Source organism: Hemiscyllium ocellatum, chromosome 7 (assembly GCF_020745735.1).
Source record: "Hemiscyllium ocellatum isolate sHemOce1 chromosome 7, sHemOce1.pat.X.cur, whole genome shotgun sequence".
NCBI lineage: Eukaryota > Metazoa > Chordata > Chondrichthyes > Orectolobiformes > Hemiscylliidae > Hemiscyllium > Hemiscyllium ocellatum.
Window position 1 is genome coordinate 56384177 of NC_083407.1, and position 16603 is coordinate 56400779.

The window sequence follows — 16603 nt, forward strand, 5'->3', positions numbered from 1 at the left end:
TATCACCATAGGCTTTAACCTTGTTCCATCTGCCATACAACCAAGTACCAAAGTGAATTGACTCCTTTCATGACCAGTAGTCTTAACCAAAATTGTTTTTGCTCCAATCTTGTCCATAGTTCTGTTCCCTGGTGTATCAGAGTTCATTGAGGTTTCGTCCATATTGCCAACGTATGCGAACCTTTACCCGTTTTTCTTCCAGCTTCTGGATCGATGCCTCAGAGATCGGTGTTGGGACTACAATTATTTACAATTTATATACATGATTTGGAGTTGGGGACCACGTGTACAGTGTCAAAATTTGCTGATGCCACTAAGATGAGTGGCAGAGCAAAGTATGCACTGTGAAACTTTGCAGAGGAACATAGATACATTGAGTGAGTGGGCAAAGGTCTGGAAGATAATGTTAGTAAATGTAAAGTCAAACATTTTGGTTGGAATAACAGCAAAATCGACTACATGAATGGTAAAAAGTTGCAGCATGCTGATTTGCAGAAGGACCTGGGTATCCTTGTGCATGAATCATCGAAGGTTAGTCTGCAGGTACAACAAGTAATTAGGAAGTCAGATGGAATTTTGTCCATCATTGCAAAAGAGGTTGAGGTTAAAAGCAGAGAGTAATGTTACAGCTATACAAGGTGCTGGTGAGGCCACACCTGGAGGACTGTGTGTAGATTTGGTCTCCTTACTAAAGAAAAGAATGTACTGGCACTGGAGGGGGTGCAGAGGAGGTTCACTAGTTGATTCTGGATTTAAGAGGGTTGGCTTATGAGGAGAGACTGAGTAGATTGGGATTACATTCAATGGAATTCAGAAGAATGGGGGTGGACATTATAGAAACATATAAACATATGAAGATAATCCATAAAATAGTAATAGATAGAATGTTTCCACTGGTGGGCGAGACTAGGACAAGAGGGCATGGCCTCAAGATTAGAGGAAGCAGGTTTAGAATTGAACTGAGAAGGAACTTCTTCACCCAGAGGATTGTTACTCAGTGGAATTCCTTGGCCAGGGAAGTAGTTGATGCTACTTCAGTAATCACTTTTAAAGCTAAGGGAGATACTTTTTTGAAAAATAAAGGAATTAAGGGATATGATCAGAATGTTGGTAAGTGGAGCTGAGTCCATGAACTTATTGAATGGCAGTGCAGACTCGAAGGGCCGAACTGCCTGCTCCTGCTTCTAGTTCTTCTGTTCTTATGTTCTGATTACAAAGCGTTGGAACTCTATTGTCTTGTCATTACATTCTAATGGTAGACATTGAGCAATCTTGGCTTTCTGTCTAAGCACTAAATCATACCTTTTCATAAACCTACTGTGCCATCCAGCACGGGCTTTGAAATCAACGAATCCATTTTTTTTGCTTCTTTTTTGGCACACATACTTATACATTGTCAAGTCACTATGCTCCCGTTCTGATGTTACTGAATTACCCAGTCAGCAACCTTTGTGGCCACTTGTTCAACTTTCCTCAGTTGGCATACTTCTGTTTTGGCATAGCCTTTAACTGTGTAGCTTTTTTCCTCCAATTTTGAACAAGTTTTCTAGAAACAAAGAACTCCCTTGTTGCCACGCTATTGTTGTTCTTCTCTGCACCTTCAATAACTTTTAGTTTAAAGTGCGCTGTTTACTTGTTTCTTCATGATGCTACTTTATCAGAAAAAATTTGGGGGAGTTTTACAATAACTTCAGAGCACAACTGTACGTGACATCTACTTTTAAGAAACTGAGGCAACAGCAGGAAGACAAGGTTGAAGGCTGACATAGGTACAGTAGATATTTGCATTTGCAGGTCAAATATATGTATGTAAATATTACATAAATAAATATATACTTATCGACATTCAATTTAACGATTTGAAAATTGCATTGCACAAATATACTGGTGCGTATAACATGTGATGACACAGGTATTGCATTTGAATCAAAAAATGTGCAAATGCCCTTTAAGGCTACATACATGGTCAGGAAGAGAGCCCTGAAAACTAGGGTCAATTTATACATGAGGTATATGAAAAATACAAGTTTTTTTGGCCAAAAAGGAGTTGACTTATTTAAGAGATCAACCTATACACGAGTATATGTGGTATCCGAAGAATTACTTACAATAGCTATTTCTTCCCATTGCCAATGAGGCTTCTCTAAAGAAACTGCCAGATACTAATGCTGAACTTCTAAGCAAGTCTGCAGATCTTTATGGGTTACTTCAGAAACCATATTCACTCCTTTAAACTAAAACCCCATTGAACTGTTTGTTTGAATCCAAAACTTTGTACAACCATGAAGAAAAATGAGGATAATGTGAGATTATCATCAGCACTGTGTAAGAAATAAAGACAGAGTGAATGTGAGACATTTGCGAAGCATTAACACTTATGAACTATAACTACATACAGAAATGTGACAGAGCAGGTATCAATCTGTGTGATCATAGCTCCTTATGTATATTCTCAGTAGCTATTGTCAGAGTATTGCTTCAGTTTACCCTTTGTTCTACATCTCCCCGCACGTTTGATCTTCCCACAAACCATTCATCACGATCTATTTTCAGCTTCCATCTAATTCCTACACTCCACTCCTACCATTTCTTTCACACAACAGAATCAATCTCCACAGTCTTCTGGAGGACATGTAGCAAGTATGTTCTCCCTGATCATCTATTCAGAAGGCAAAACAGTGGTTTCACTGGGATAGCAGCTTCATAAAACAGCTGGATCCTATGCAGTGACACTGAGGATGACCTGCATGCAAGGATAATGAAAATCAATTTAGGAAAGTTAGTTCTAGAGATGAATCTGCAGGTCCCAAACTATTACAATCTCATGAAGAGAAAACCAACAAAGCAAAATGCTCATTCACATGTTCTTCCACGCTGCACACTAGGGAAGGGTTAAAGCATTAGCTTGAGAAAATAAAACTCTTATCAAGAACCTTGCCTTGACAATGAAAAATCTATTCAACACCATCTCCAGGAATAAATCAGTTGATGAAAAGATCACGAAAGGAGATAAAGAGATGAGTTCTTTACTTAGTTTAGAGCAAGGAATTCTCTTTCTATAGGTAGTGCTAATATTGCCATATTTGCATTAGCTTATAGCTTCTCCTTTGTTGACAATTACATCCCCAGGAACTTCATCAGAAAATAGGATTGTACTATCATTACCAGCAGAACAAGCTTGAAGATTTGAGGGAAGTAGGACCCTTGTGGATGCCTGTATAAGGTTTGGGACATGTAGAAAGTTGGTGCATCCTATTTTGCTGAATCCTACTGACAATGATGACTGTGTGTGTGTGCACTAAAGAGCATGTCAATACAGCAATACCGATAGTCTCTGGCTCTGGCTAAAATGCCAATGTGCTGACATGCACAGCAAGGCAATGAAGGAATGCTGTAAATACACAGTAGGTGCTAAGTGAGTGAGCAGGAAGAGAGCAAGTGAGCATTCCTGAGATTTCACATGGTCTAATAGAGGAGCTGGGTGCCTGTACCTGAGCAAAGTGTCTCTGTTGCAACCTTTCAAAGCTAGATGCTACAGCACCATATAATACAGATCTAGGTTTCCTAAGCAGCCTGCAAGTGAATTGAAGAGATGACATGTTGGTCATGAGGGACTGGCAAATGCCAGGTGCCAATGTCAATGGATGAGGATTGAAAGCAGAAACCAACCAACGAAGAAGAAATACTTGCAGAACACAACGGGGTGGTATGCTGTTCCTGGAAAGAGCAATCTCTGTGTGTGCAGAACATAAGAAACCAGTTTTCGCAGGCTTGTTTTGTACACATCATGCAGACTAACAAAATTGCTGACAGGGGCAAAAGGGGCAGACAGTGTGAGATGCTAGTGGACATGGGAGCCTCCATATCTATTAATGACCTACTCTTGCCCACAAAAAAATGATTTTTGTGAAGGGGATTAATGGACAATGAACCCCTGCATACTTGAGTGAGACCACTCTAGTAAAAATAATGAAGGAACTATTATGGGAAATGATTTAATGAAGGAGTACAAAGTTCTTATAGACTGTGGAAAGGGTGAATTAATCTGGCCTTGACCCGATGGGAGAAAGGAAAAAATGGGGACTTATGTGAGCCACTTGAGCACTGTCCAAGCCGCCTCCTCTATGGGACACGATTGGCAGCTAGACAATAATAGCTTTGGTGCCATGTACACTTCTGTCCCAGGCGAATGGGTGAAGACTAAGTTAGATACAGGCTGGATTAAAATCTACCCCATGGCTATGGAGGGTCCAGAACACAAACTGCACTACAAATACCCCATAAAACCTTAAGCCAGAAGGGCGGTTGTGGAAATTGTGAAAAGATTAGTGGACAGAGGAATTCTCCGAGACACGACGAGCACTACTAATTCCCCCACATGGCCGGTCAGTAAACCTGACAGAAGTTACCACCTCACAATTGGTTACAGCCCTAAACAGGGTCATTACAAGATTACACCATGGCATTTCCCATATGGGGCGTGATGCTATGATAACCAGCATCAGGAAGGAATGGTGATGGAAGGGCACGAGCAAAGACATAGCTTGATTCTGTCACCGCTGTGTGACATGTCCCCAGCAGAACCCAGGCAGGCCCATTAAAATTAGAATGGGGCACCAGCCACGCCCAAAGGAGCCCTAGGAGCATGTACAGATAGATTTTACGGGACCTCTTCCCCAAACACATGGGAAGACATATAGCCTTGTGATTACTGACCAAATCACCACATGGGTTGAGGCCTACTCTACCCAGAACTGCTCAGCTAACACTGTGGCAAGGATTTTAGCTGAGGAGGTGATTCCCAGGTGGGGTGTGCCATCCCAGATTGATTCTGACCAGGGGACCATTATACTGGATGAGTTGGAAAAACCATGTCAACTGATGGGCATTAAACAGAAATTCCACATTTCGGCATGGTGGAGCAAATGAACAGAACTCTTAAACGTTCCTTGCTAAGGCCATGCAGGACTCTGACAAACACCAGAATGTGGTTCTGCCTGCTATACTCATGCAACTCTAGTCCACCACCAGCTGGGCGACTGGTTTGACCCCTTATGAGTCGATGACAGGAACGGCAATGTAACTGCCCAGGTCCATCATCGTGGGGGATGCCGATGTTGACCCTCACCTTGATAGCAACATATTCTATGTGCTCGAACTGAGCACCCAGCTGAAGGAAATGCGGAAAACAGGGACAAACAGGAGGGGCAGGATGAACAGAGGCAATTGGAGGATTGTCCAGAGGTCCTGTCAGTGGATAGTAAAGTTATGGTTAAGACTCTACCCATTAAACCTGGCTTCATCCCTAAGTGGAATATTCCCTGTGAAGTTATCATTAGCGGTGACACATGCACCTGTATTGACACGTGGGGGTCGGGGGTCTGGAAACACTGGTCACAACTGAAGAAATATACAGACACTGTTTGATGATCCTCACCCTTTGCTTTCTTTTCAGCCTGACTCCTCTTGAGGCCTGCTGACATTGTTTGTGTGCGCGCAGTTGTTGTGAATGGATCAAGAGTGTGGGCTGTTGCATGCGGACAGTATAGCCTTTGGACTATTGTATACCTCCATTCAGTAAGCTCCAAGATGTTTCTGTTCATTTTTGCCTGTGCCTAGTACCCACTGGGGCAGAGCACTGAAGGAATTGTGTGACCTAGGAACTGTTCACCGGAGTAGGTACAGGTTACATGTTAATACTTATCTATACATGTCCTATGTGCACACGCAGCAAAATAATATCTCTAAATGATGGGTCTGTACTTGAATCCCCTCACACTCTAGTCGGGGGATTCCCCTGAGACCCTTTCCGTTTAATAAATCAGAAATGGCGGAATGGTGGTTTGACCAGGACTGATCCTCACAATTATCCATTTGTTGGGGGGTCTGACAGAGAATCTCACAAGTCATTTGTGCAAGACCTTGGCCATTTATGCTGCCAATGATAAGGTCACCTGGGAGACTGCAAGTTATAACATGCAAAACTATAAAGCCTGGTTCCTGCCTCACAACAACCTTTCACATACACCCCCAGCTCTGTCCTTCATGAACATCACAGGTGAACGAATGCCCACGGGGACTATTTGTTTTAAACGTAATCATACATCAGGGTGGAATGCTGGACCTGGCAATTGTTCCCACTCCCTGCTCCTTATCCTGTCCGGCCACCGATCATTTCTTTCTGGAAGTATTCTGAGCCTTGAAGTTGTCAATATGACTACAGGTAAAATTACCTAAGGACTTACAATGGTACTTATTTTGTCCGTTTGATCTCAAAGCCTACCTTGCCTCCCTCCAAATTGGTCTGCATACCTTGCTATCTGGTCCCTTTTGTTCTCCATAACAGTTCCCTTCACCTTCATGACCAATATACACCTACTTCGATCCAAATGGTCCATCACTGAGACTGAGCAATTCTTTATGATCACCTTCCCGCCTGTGGGACTGCTAAGACTGCTAGGGAGCTGATCAATATGGCCTCGACCTTGGAAAGGCTGGCTAATGAGACTGCCAATGGCTTTGCAGTTGTTAGCATGGCCATCTCCGAGGTGTCGGCTGAGGTTATTGCCACCCGTACTGTTGCGTTGCAGAACCGTTTGGCCTTTGACTATTTGTTAATTGCACAAGGTGGCACCTGTACTGTTATTAGCCCCGAGTGCTGCACGTACATTCTGGACACCTTGGACAAAATAACTAACCGAGTGGATCACATCCGCCTGGAAGCTGAAAAAAATCCAGAAGGAAGGGAAACAGTTTCATGATTATGATACCCCAGGGTTGCTAGGATGGCTACAAGGCGGATCTTGGGGCTCGTACCTTTTGCATGCCTTCACCATGTTCATTGTTATTGTAATCGCTTGTTGTGTGGATATGTCTGTTTTAAACTCATGTTGTAAAGTTTTGACAGTGAGAATTATGCTGGGTGCTAGCCTCCATGTTGAGTTGCCTGGGAATTACCCTCTTTCTGGTCCCACTGATAATTACTGGAAGTAGGTGGTCTGTTCATTATGCTTCCGCATGTCTCGGTCCGCAAGGGGGTCTGAAAACAGAAACTAACTAAAGAAGAAATACTTGCAGAACGCTGTTCCCGGAAACAGTAATCTCTGCACACGCGCAGAACACTCATTTCTGGAAATAGCAATCCCTGCATGCGTATGCGCATGCGCAGAATACAACGGCGTAGTACGCTGTTCCTGGAAACAGCAATCACTGCGTGCACATGCGCAGAACACAAAAAACCAACTTGTGCAGGCTTTTTTTGTACATGTCATCCAGACTATAAAAACTGCTGTTCTTGTTGTTCTGGGAGAGACAGCACGGTCAAGTCCCGCGGTTAGGCTCAAGAACATGCTGCCCCTCCCAAAAGCTTTTGATTTAATAAATTTGATTGACTTGCTTCTAAATTTGAGTTTTATTAATTTTACTACATGGATTGAATCGTGTTAGTGTCCATCGATTTTGGCCTGAGATGCATTTTGATCAGATACTACATGGAAGTCCTTCGGATGGAGCAGTGAGCTGAATCTGCCAGGTACCCACTCTGACTTCCACGCAAGTTTTCTCAACATCAGTTTGGTTGGCACATTTGGTAAGAACTGAAAATGTGTAGCTGGAAAAGCACAGCAGGTCAGGCAGCATCCAAGGAGCAGGAGAATTGATGTTTCGGGCATGTGCCCTTTTTTAAGAATGAGGAAGGTGTGCCAAGCAGGCTAAGATAAAAGGTGGGGAGGAGGGACTTGGGGGAGGGGTGTTGGAAATGCGATAGGTGGAAGGAGGTAAAGGTGTGGGTGATAGGCCGGAGTGGGGTGGGGGCGGAGAGGTCAGGAAGAAGATTGCAGGTTAGGAAGGTGGTGCTGAGTTCGAGGGTTGGACTGAGACAAGGTGGAGGGAGGGGAAATGAGGAAATTGGAAAAATCTGTGTTCATCTCTTGTGGTTGGAGGGTTCCTAGGTGGAAGATGAAGCGCTCTTCCTCCAGCTGTCGTGTAAGCTGTTGTGTTACATTTGGTAAGAAAGAATGCTGAATATTACTGAGGAAAGTTGGGCTGTTAACAAGGGCTTTAAGAAACGATAATTCCCTTTAAGATGCCAATCATTGCTACCTAGCAAGAAACTGACTGTGCAGCATATCAAAAGGATAAAAGATGGAGTGATATTCTCCAGATGTGGAGAAGGGCCTTGCTGGACTTCTCATCCAATTCTGCCACAAATCCTGCTCATCACTTAGACCCACATTAAATTCCACCTTCTGTTCTGAAATATCTATTAAGACAACTACAATCATAGTATTGCACAACTTCCATTGCAGAAGGAATTGATGTTGCTATCAGCGAATTAAAACACTAAACATTAAGTCTCATCAACAATGAGGAGATACAAAGTTAAATATTCTGTTTCTAGACTCTTAATGTGTATGTTTTAATTTTTTGACAACTAGACTTAAAGTAGTGTTTGAATTGGACAAATAATTAATAACTAATGTTTATCCTGAACATTAATATTCTGATTTTAACACATGGACATCATCATCACATTCCTGTGCACCTCAATTTCTATTTATTGAAACTACAATTTAATGATTACATTCTATAATCTGTATAACTGCCTGGCAGAAGAAATAAATTAAAACAATATATTTACACATTTGAGATACTCACTATTATTACATTCAAATAAACATTAATTTTAAAAATCAGGCTGGTAAAATATCTGCAGTGTTCTACCACAATGCAGTTATCTACAACTCATCTGAAGAAGGACAATTACCATTTCCTTTGCCTTGATCTTGTTTGTTTAAATTGACACAGCGAAGAAAGACCTGACATTGATCAAAATCCCTTGCAATAATTTATCTTATGTTCTGCATTCATCACTGTCACCATAAAGGAAAGACCTGGCAGATATTTGAAATACCTATCCAGGACAAGATCTACAAAAATAAACTCTACTTTCAGAGGAAAAATAAACTCAAATGCTCGAGGACAAAGTTAAATAAGCAGACCGAGAATCTCAATTTTATCTCCCACACAAAATAAATTAATGCCAAATAAAAACTGAACAGTCCTCTTTATTCAAAGGGGAAATCTTGATAAATAATCTAAGCAATTTAAATGATTTCCAAATTACACCATCATTTCCTTTAAGGTTTATGGGAAAGATAGATACCAACCTGTAAGAATTCAATTAGTTCTACCTGCCCATTCTTATTTATGTCAACTTCATGTAAGATTTCATAGAGAGTCTGTTCATGCACCTGATAACCAATACTCTAGATAAAAGACAAACAAAAATCAAATAGTTTGTTATTTTAAATTGCATCATTGTTACCAAAGTATAAATTACTTTGCTGTGAATATAAAGGGTTTATCTCTTTGTTGCATGAGCTTTTCTGCCATGCAGTGATAACAGTTTCTACTGGGATTAAATATTTATTGTAAGAGGTCTGTTATAACAGTTTGAAGTTACATATTATTTTTCGTTACTTAATTAAGTGGAACAATTAAAAATATGCTGAAATAAACGATGAAATATGGACTGCTTTCATAATTTCTGTAAATAATTCTACTTGAACAAAAGTGCGAGACTAACTTTTAATTACAACAGTGGTGGTTAAGAATTGCCTTACCTCTAATACACGTTGAACATCAGGCATTGTAATAAAACCCTTCTGACCCTCATCAAATTTCTGAAACCTTTTTGTGTACCTGGAAAAGCAAGTACACCAACTTGAAGAAGCCAACATTTAAAAACAAAAACTCAAATAGCAGAACGAGGACAGTGTGGAGGAGAAAAAGTAAAATGTAAGGAAAATATATTTTACTTATCCACTTCCAAAGGTGACAGGCTTATTTCTGTGTTTTTTAGTTGATCAAATCGAGCCTTGTAGCCCATTTCATGGTACAGAAAGTCTCGAACAGCCGCCAATTCATCCTAAACATTTGCAATGATAACTAAGTTCAGTGTGTTAGAAATAAACAATATAATAGAATAATAAATAGGACTTAAATTATATAAGAAGTCATATTTATCACTTTATATGATGAAAAGTTTAAAACAAATCAAATCTATACTATGTAATTTAAATATTGTTTAAAATCCATGGTGCAATTTAATGAGTAGTTAACAATTACAAAAGCAATGAAGCTTTTTGAAAAACCTAGACAGGTCTTAAACAAGCACTGTTTAAGTGATATTATGTGAGAAAATAGAACTGCAAATGAATATTAATTTAGCAAGATATCTGTAGTTCCTTAGTGTGTTTTCCCATTAAAAGAAATCCTGTATCTTCAGGATAATTCAAGAATAAATCCATTAAACAAACTTTTTCTGCAAATAGAACCATTATTTCCACAGTAGTCAGGTCAATTTCAATGAAGAAAAGTCCAGTCAGTCAATTCCTAATTGTTGCAATCCAGCACTGAAATTCCCACTTGGTTCATTTGATTCAATGGATTTAGACTTACTTTGAATAAAACTATTACTAAAAGTGTATTGATATAGGCTCTCCTACTTATTTTCAAATCCATAATTCATTCAATAAAACAAGGGCTTCTTTTCAGAAAATATTCAGAAGGGCAGATATTTGGTTTGTGTGGATGCAGTTATGATATTCAGCTTGCAGTAAATAAAGAAGGAACAATGCAAAAGAAATCTATGGGTGTCATCTGAAATTATTAGCATTTTGTTTAGCTACAGTCATCTAATAATACAGAATTTACAACTTAAAATATGAAGTAGATTACCTGCATCCGTTTCTCACTCCAGTTTAATTCTCCAGCCATTATTTCTATGATGCGTGGAAGGGCCTCTTCAGCAGCCTGCACGTTCACAAATGCAAGACGTGTCCGGCGGGCGAGGATATCAATAGCTGTACATGCATACTCTTTCAGAGCATATTTGACCTACACAGAAGGCACTGAATTTAATTTTAGATTCTAGAGACATTAAAACTTTTCCTACATATCCACCTGGCATGTCATTGATGCAGGGAGAAGGGTAAGGTTAGCCTTGATGCATGCTGAACTCCAGTAGAAAAGCCTGTTGCTTGAAAATCCTCTTTATCCTCCTGTTCATTAATCAATCCTCTCTCTGAGCTAATATTTCACCTAAGCCCTCATCTTTTATGTTGCTGTTTCGTACAGTATTTTGTTAAATGCCTTTTGGAAATCCCAAGTACATTATTAGTTCCCTTTATATATCCTGTTGGTTAGATTCCCTTCACTGATTGCCATTGAAGGATTTGAATTAGTTTCTATTAGTTAAGTGTTAAATTTTTATGCAGAGATGTAAAATATAATGTTTTTCAGTAAAAGCGATTGGACAAAATTGAAGAACCAAAAAGATACACAAAGCAGAGCAAGGCCAGGAATGTAGGGCGCTGCACTATCAAAAAAGACAAACACAACCTTTGGTGGAATAAAACAATGCCATTCATAGCTGTGTGTATGATCAACTGGTTGAAGGGGGGTTGTCAGTTCCCATCTGGAGAGGAAGTCCTGTCTCAGAAAGCTGCTGCCAATCTTACTGGTTGACAATTCTCAAACAGCCCCTCCACCACTGAGATTGGTGGGCTGCCACCCATTTTTCATCCAAGGCCCAAGCAGAATTAACTTGTCAGGCACACTCAAACTGTGACCACCTCCTCATGATCTAAATATTGTGGCTGGGTGGGAAATGGTCGTTCGTTAGCCAAGTGGAGTAAGAAAGGGAGGACTGCCCTAGGTCTCACCTGTCTGCTTCTTACAGTCATTGCCAGGGCAAAGTAGGCAGATAAATGAGAGCAAGTACATCCTCGTAATGTTATGGGGCACCAAAGCCTGCAATCCAAGCAAAGGACCTAAAACTATTCTTTGAGATTTTGGGGGGGCCTTCAATCAGAGTCTACTGTGTTGGGTATATTGTCCTTGAGCATGGGGCACTCTGATCGAAGACCCACACAAAAAGTACGTCTAAAATCCATGGTCATGCCATTCTATCTCCTGACAACACCTGAAAATGGTGAAAAGCAGTTTCTTAATTGTTCCTGATTCCATAGATGGCAACATTTTTTCTAGTTGTTTCAAAGTCAGTACTTCGACAAAACCTGAACTTTGAAGTCTGTGAACTCAACCGTGTTCTAATTTGGCAAATGATGCAACCCTAACTAAATGATGCAAGCCTGATGTAACTGTTAAACATTTTGCCACACTGTGTCAATCATCTTGATGTACCACTTTGGGGGTGTGTGTGTCTTTTGCGACAGTCAATTCCATTGGATGACATTGGATGTTTAGAATGACATGCCCCTGATGAATGCTCCAATTTCTGGTCCGCTCAGAACTTCACTGCGTCAATGAGAAAACTACTTGAGATTTTACATACCTCAGTAATCACATATCTAAATAAGAGCTCTCTCTTAATTAGAATCATTGAATTTCCACAGTGTGAAAACAGGCCCTTCGGCCCAACAAGTCCACAATGACCCTCCGAAGAGCAACCCATCCTGACCCATTGCCCCGCCCTCTATTTACCCCCAATTAATGCACCTAACCTATATATCCCTGAACACTATGGGCAATTTAGCATGGCCAATTCACCTAACCTGGACACCTTTGTGATTGTGGGAGGAAACCGAAGCACCCGGAGGAAACCCATGCAGAAAAAGGGACAGTGTGCAGTCATGGGGTGATTGTTGTACAGTTATCAAGGGTTATTTCAAATCTATTCATTAATCAATGTGAACATTAGCAAAATAATATTTCATACCTCTGCTTCAATATATGGGAACTCAGCCACCAAACGCTTGCCAACTATAGGCCACCTCTTTCCAGTAACTTGAGCCAACCTAGCAACCTGAAATGCTTTGTCCCCATAAGTAGAAGCAAGATGTTGAGCAACCTAAAGAATGAGAGCGTTATTTTAAAAAACAGTTAAAACGTACAATGTATTTTTGTGTTAAGTGTCTTTTGGTCCCAAAATTCTTTCATATTCACACAACAATTATCTGGGACATTCTATTTAATGCTATGTGGTTATGGAGCTTTCTTTTCCCTGGGGTTCTGATTCTAGATAAGTAACAAACATACATACTTGTGAACAATGTTTTGTGGGAGCATATGGAGTATGTGAGTGACAATGTGAGATTGTGAGAGAGATTGGGTGTGGGAATTTGTGAAAGATTGTGTGAGGAATTGCACATGAGACTGAGTGAGATTGTAAGTCAAAATGTGACTTAGAATGTGTCGTAGGAAAAGAGAATGAACGTGAGAAAAACTTGAGAGTAAGAGAGAGTGAGTGAGTGACAGGGTCAAAGAGTATAAAAGAAAAAGTGCTCATTTGAGAAACTATATGAGAAAGGGGAGGGAGAAAGAGAATATGTGAATGGAACACCATATATGAGAGGGATTGAATGAATATACTTGAGAGAAAGAGAGATAGAGAGAAAAGAGATGTTATGAGAGAGATTATGATGGAGATTTCAAGCTGTAATCAAATATCCATAAGCATTTAAGGAACTTTTTCTTTCTAGAGGTTTATGAGAAATATGTGGAGTGGGGCTAATTAAAAGTAGTTATTGAGGAGACAGATATGCTGCTGCTTTGTGATTGTACTATAATTTAACTGAAACATTTTTGTCTTGCTGGACAATTACAGTGGAAATTATTGCTAATATAAATTTTCTTCTCTCCACACACATGCACGCTTCAACCAGCTTTTCTATATTATATATATGTGTGTGCATGCGTGTGGAGGATATGACAAAGAGACAAAAAAATGAAAAGCTCTGCTTCTGATAAAATTTAAGAATTTAACAAGAAGCAATGCTTCTTGGAGATGAACTAGGATGTGCAAACATTTTCTAAAGGACCTCTGAATTTACATGATTTAGGTAATGTTTAACTTAATTATTTTTTAAGTAACAGCTTGAATAGTGTCTCTTTGCTGACTTTCATGATTGCACATATTATGCTGATGCATAAGGTTCCAGTTCTGTCTGGACATCCTAATGATTGTGCTCTGCACAATTGGAGTAGGCAATGAGACAATGTGCTGGATGCAGAAAATCTGGGGCAAGGGCAGCAGTCTTTGACGATGAGGACGAGGACTCTGGGGTGAAACGAAAGTTGCCGTTGTCCATGAAAGAATTCAGATGTGCCCAGAACTACGAGCCAGAGAAAATTTCAACTGTATGCAACTTACAATCTTTCTCTGTTATTCTGTCATGATGACCTAATCTGGTTGCCATTATGGGGCAAAGTTCAAAATCTGTTAGCTTCATTTCAATTCCTTTTTCTTTTCTGTAAATAAAGGCTCACATTTGTTTTTTTTTAACAGTGTGATTGTTTTCCTGTGTGATGCTCCCCTCACCTGGCTTTCGAATACACAAGTAGGGATGTCTTGCTGCAAATGTGCAGGGCCTAGGTAAGTCCACACCTAGAGTATTGTGTACTTTGGTTGCTTTATCTAAGGAAGGATGGTATGGCTATGGAAGGAGTGAAACAAATGTCTATCAGACTGATTTCTGCGATGGGAGGACAATGTATGAAGAGCGATTGGATGAGTTGTAACTATATTCACTAGAGTTTACAAGAATAAGGGGAGGATCTCATAGAAACTTTTAAAATTTGAATAGGACTACACAGAATAAGTGTAGGAAGGATGTTTCTGGTGATGATGGAGTCCAGAGCTGGGATCACAGTCTAAGGATACAGGGTAAGTTATTTAGGAATGACATATGGAGAAATTTCTTACCCAGAGAGTGGTGGATCAGTGGAAGTTTGTGACACATTGAGGTCAAAGCATCGCATATTTTCAAGGAGGAGTTAGATATTAGTCTTAGAAAGTGGAAAGAGGGTTTGGAATTGCATGATCAGCCACGATCATATTGAATGGCAATGCAGGCTCGAAGGGCCAAATGGCCTACTCCGATCCTATTTTCTATGTTTCTATGAACGATGACAAAATACAGGGCTACAGAGGATAATGGGAAAAAGTAACAGTGACTCAGAGGGTATTCGTATGGGATATAGTTATTGACAGATAAAGTGATGACCTGGTAGTTAAACAGTGACAAGGGTGAAGTACAGCATTCTATGTGCAAAGTAGTGACACCCATTTTGCCTACATGCATGGGCAGCATGGCTTTGTGGCAGTTGTGTGATTACACTGCTAGTGAGGAACAACACCAGATTGTCAACACTTGTCCAAGTGCACTGTGGTCTTTCAAAACTGATGTTGGCAGGAGGGATAACAGTGTTTCAGCAGATAATTACTGAGTGGCGAATTATTGTGGGAAGGATGCATGGTAAGATGAGGCCAAATTGGATGAGAGATACATCAAAGGACAGGGTAGGTAATTAATGAGTCAAGTTTAGTAAGATACGGTGAAAACACTTGCTAGGTTTAACAGCAAGAAGCCTCCAATAAACTCTAAGCAACTTATATTTAGCCGAAAAAAAGATTCAGCTCTATGACTCCATCTGAGATGCATCAGACAGCTGAAATAGATGGATTAGCAAATTATTCAAGAATTCCAAATGACAGTACTTAAGAAAAGTTTACTTTACCCTTCAGTGCTGCATTTTGTGAAGTCAGCAGAAAAAGGTCTTTTGTTTAAAACCAACTAAGTTGTTAATCCATTAACCACTTGATATTGCTTACCTCAGATCCTAGACCATAGTATTGTACCAAAGTAATGTAAAGAGTAGGAGTCCACTTATGGGATCCTTCTAGTAGAAGTCCAACTGTCTTGCATGGTTCTGCAAAATCCAGGTTACAAGCTTTGACAGCAACATCTATCGTGTCTTCGGCCATTTTACGATAAGTGGTCCATTTACCACCTATAAAATACATTTGTGGAGCTGTAACTCCATTTTGTCAGAGACAGCAGGATTGCTACTTATCTCACTAAGCAGGTCATCAGGTATTAGCAGGCAGCATCCTTCTCATCTTTTTTGTGTGTTCATTAGACATCTATCATTTCTCCTTTTCCTGTACTCACTAATATACATTATGCTGCTAACCACTCTTCCTTATTCCTGATTAAACCCAAGCCAATTTCCATACACGAAGATCTCTATATTTATTTTGCAGTATTCCATGCATTCCCTTTGTCTATAACTTGGAACATATGGCAATTCATAAAATGAAATGTTCTTTGCTAATAAAAAGGAGTAAACAAAAGAGAAACAATGCATTGAAAAATATGAAGATTGATATGTCCCATGTCAGATAAATATAAGGGGAAACTAAATGTAAATGAAGAAAGGAATTGTGCAGTTCAACAATTTCAAAACTGGCTTGAAAAATTCATATTTATTGACTTCAACCAATAATAAAATCAAAGTACTGCAGATTCAAATAATACCTGCAATAGTCACCAGTCTGCTGTCAGTCACTGTCACAACATGATTGCGAGAGATAGACTGGGTATTCTTTGAGTTGGGATCAGATACCAGCGGACGAATACCACTCCAAGCTGCAAGTACATCTCCTCTTCTTACTGTGCATAGCAACAGATCATGACCAAAGGTTATTGTGTAGTGTCCATTCTCTATCAAGATTTTTTTTAGTAAGGAAGTTGTGAGAAACTTCAAGGAAGACAGACAAATCCAGTATACAATATAA

General features: G+C 39.9%; 1 protein-coding gene across 3 annotated transcripts in view; it reads right to left on the minus strand.

The window, feature by feature from the left end:
• The window catches only part of gpd2 (glycerol-3-phosphate dehydrogenase 2 (mitochondrial)), a 128814-nt gene that overhangs the window by 9607 nt on the left and 102604 nt on the right, over nucleotides 1-16603 (minus strand). For all 3 annotated transcript variants that reach the window (XM_060827233.1, XM_060827232.1, XM_060827234.1), the window contains 7 exons: nucleotides 16344-16478; nucleotides 15638-15816; nucleotides 12743-12874; nucleotides 10741-10899; nucleotides 9819-9928; nucleotides 9624-9702; nucleotides 9168-9266 (listed from right to left, as the gene is read on the minus strand). In XM_060827233.1, the coding sequence (XP_060683216.1) occupies nucleotides 9168-9266; nucleotides 9624-9702; nucleotides 9819-9928; nucleotides 10741-10899; nucleotides 12743-12874; nucleotides 15638-15816; nucleotides 16344-16478 (893 nt within the window). The remainder of the gene's footprint in view (nucleotides 1-9167; nucleotides 9267-9623; nucleotides 9703-9818; nucleotides 9929-10740; nucleotides 10900-12742; nucleotides 12875-15637; nucleotides 15817-16343; nucleotides 16479-16603) is intronic.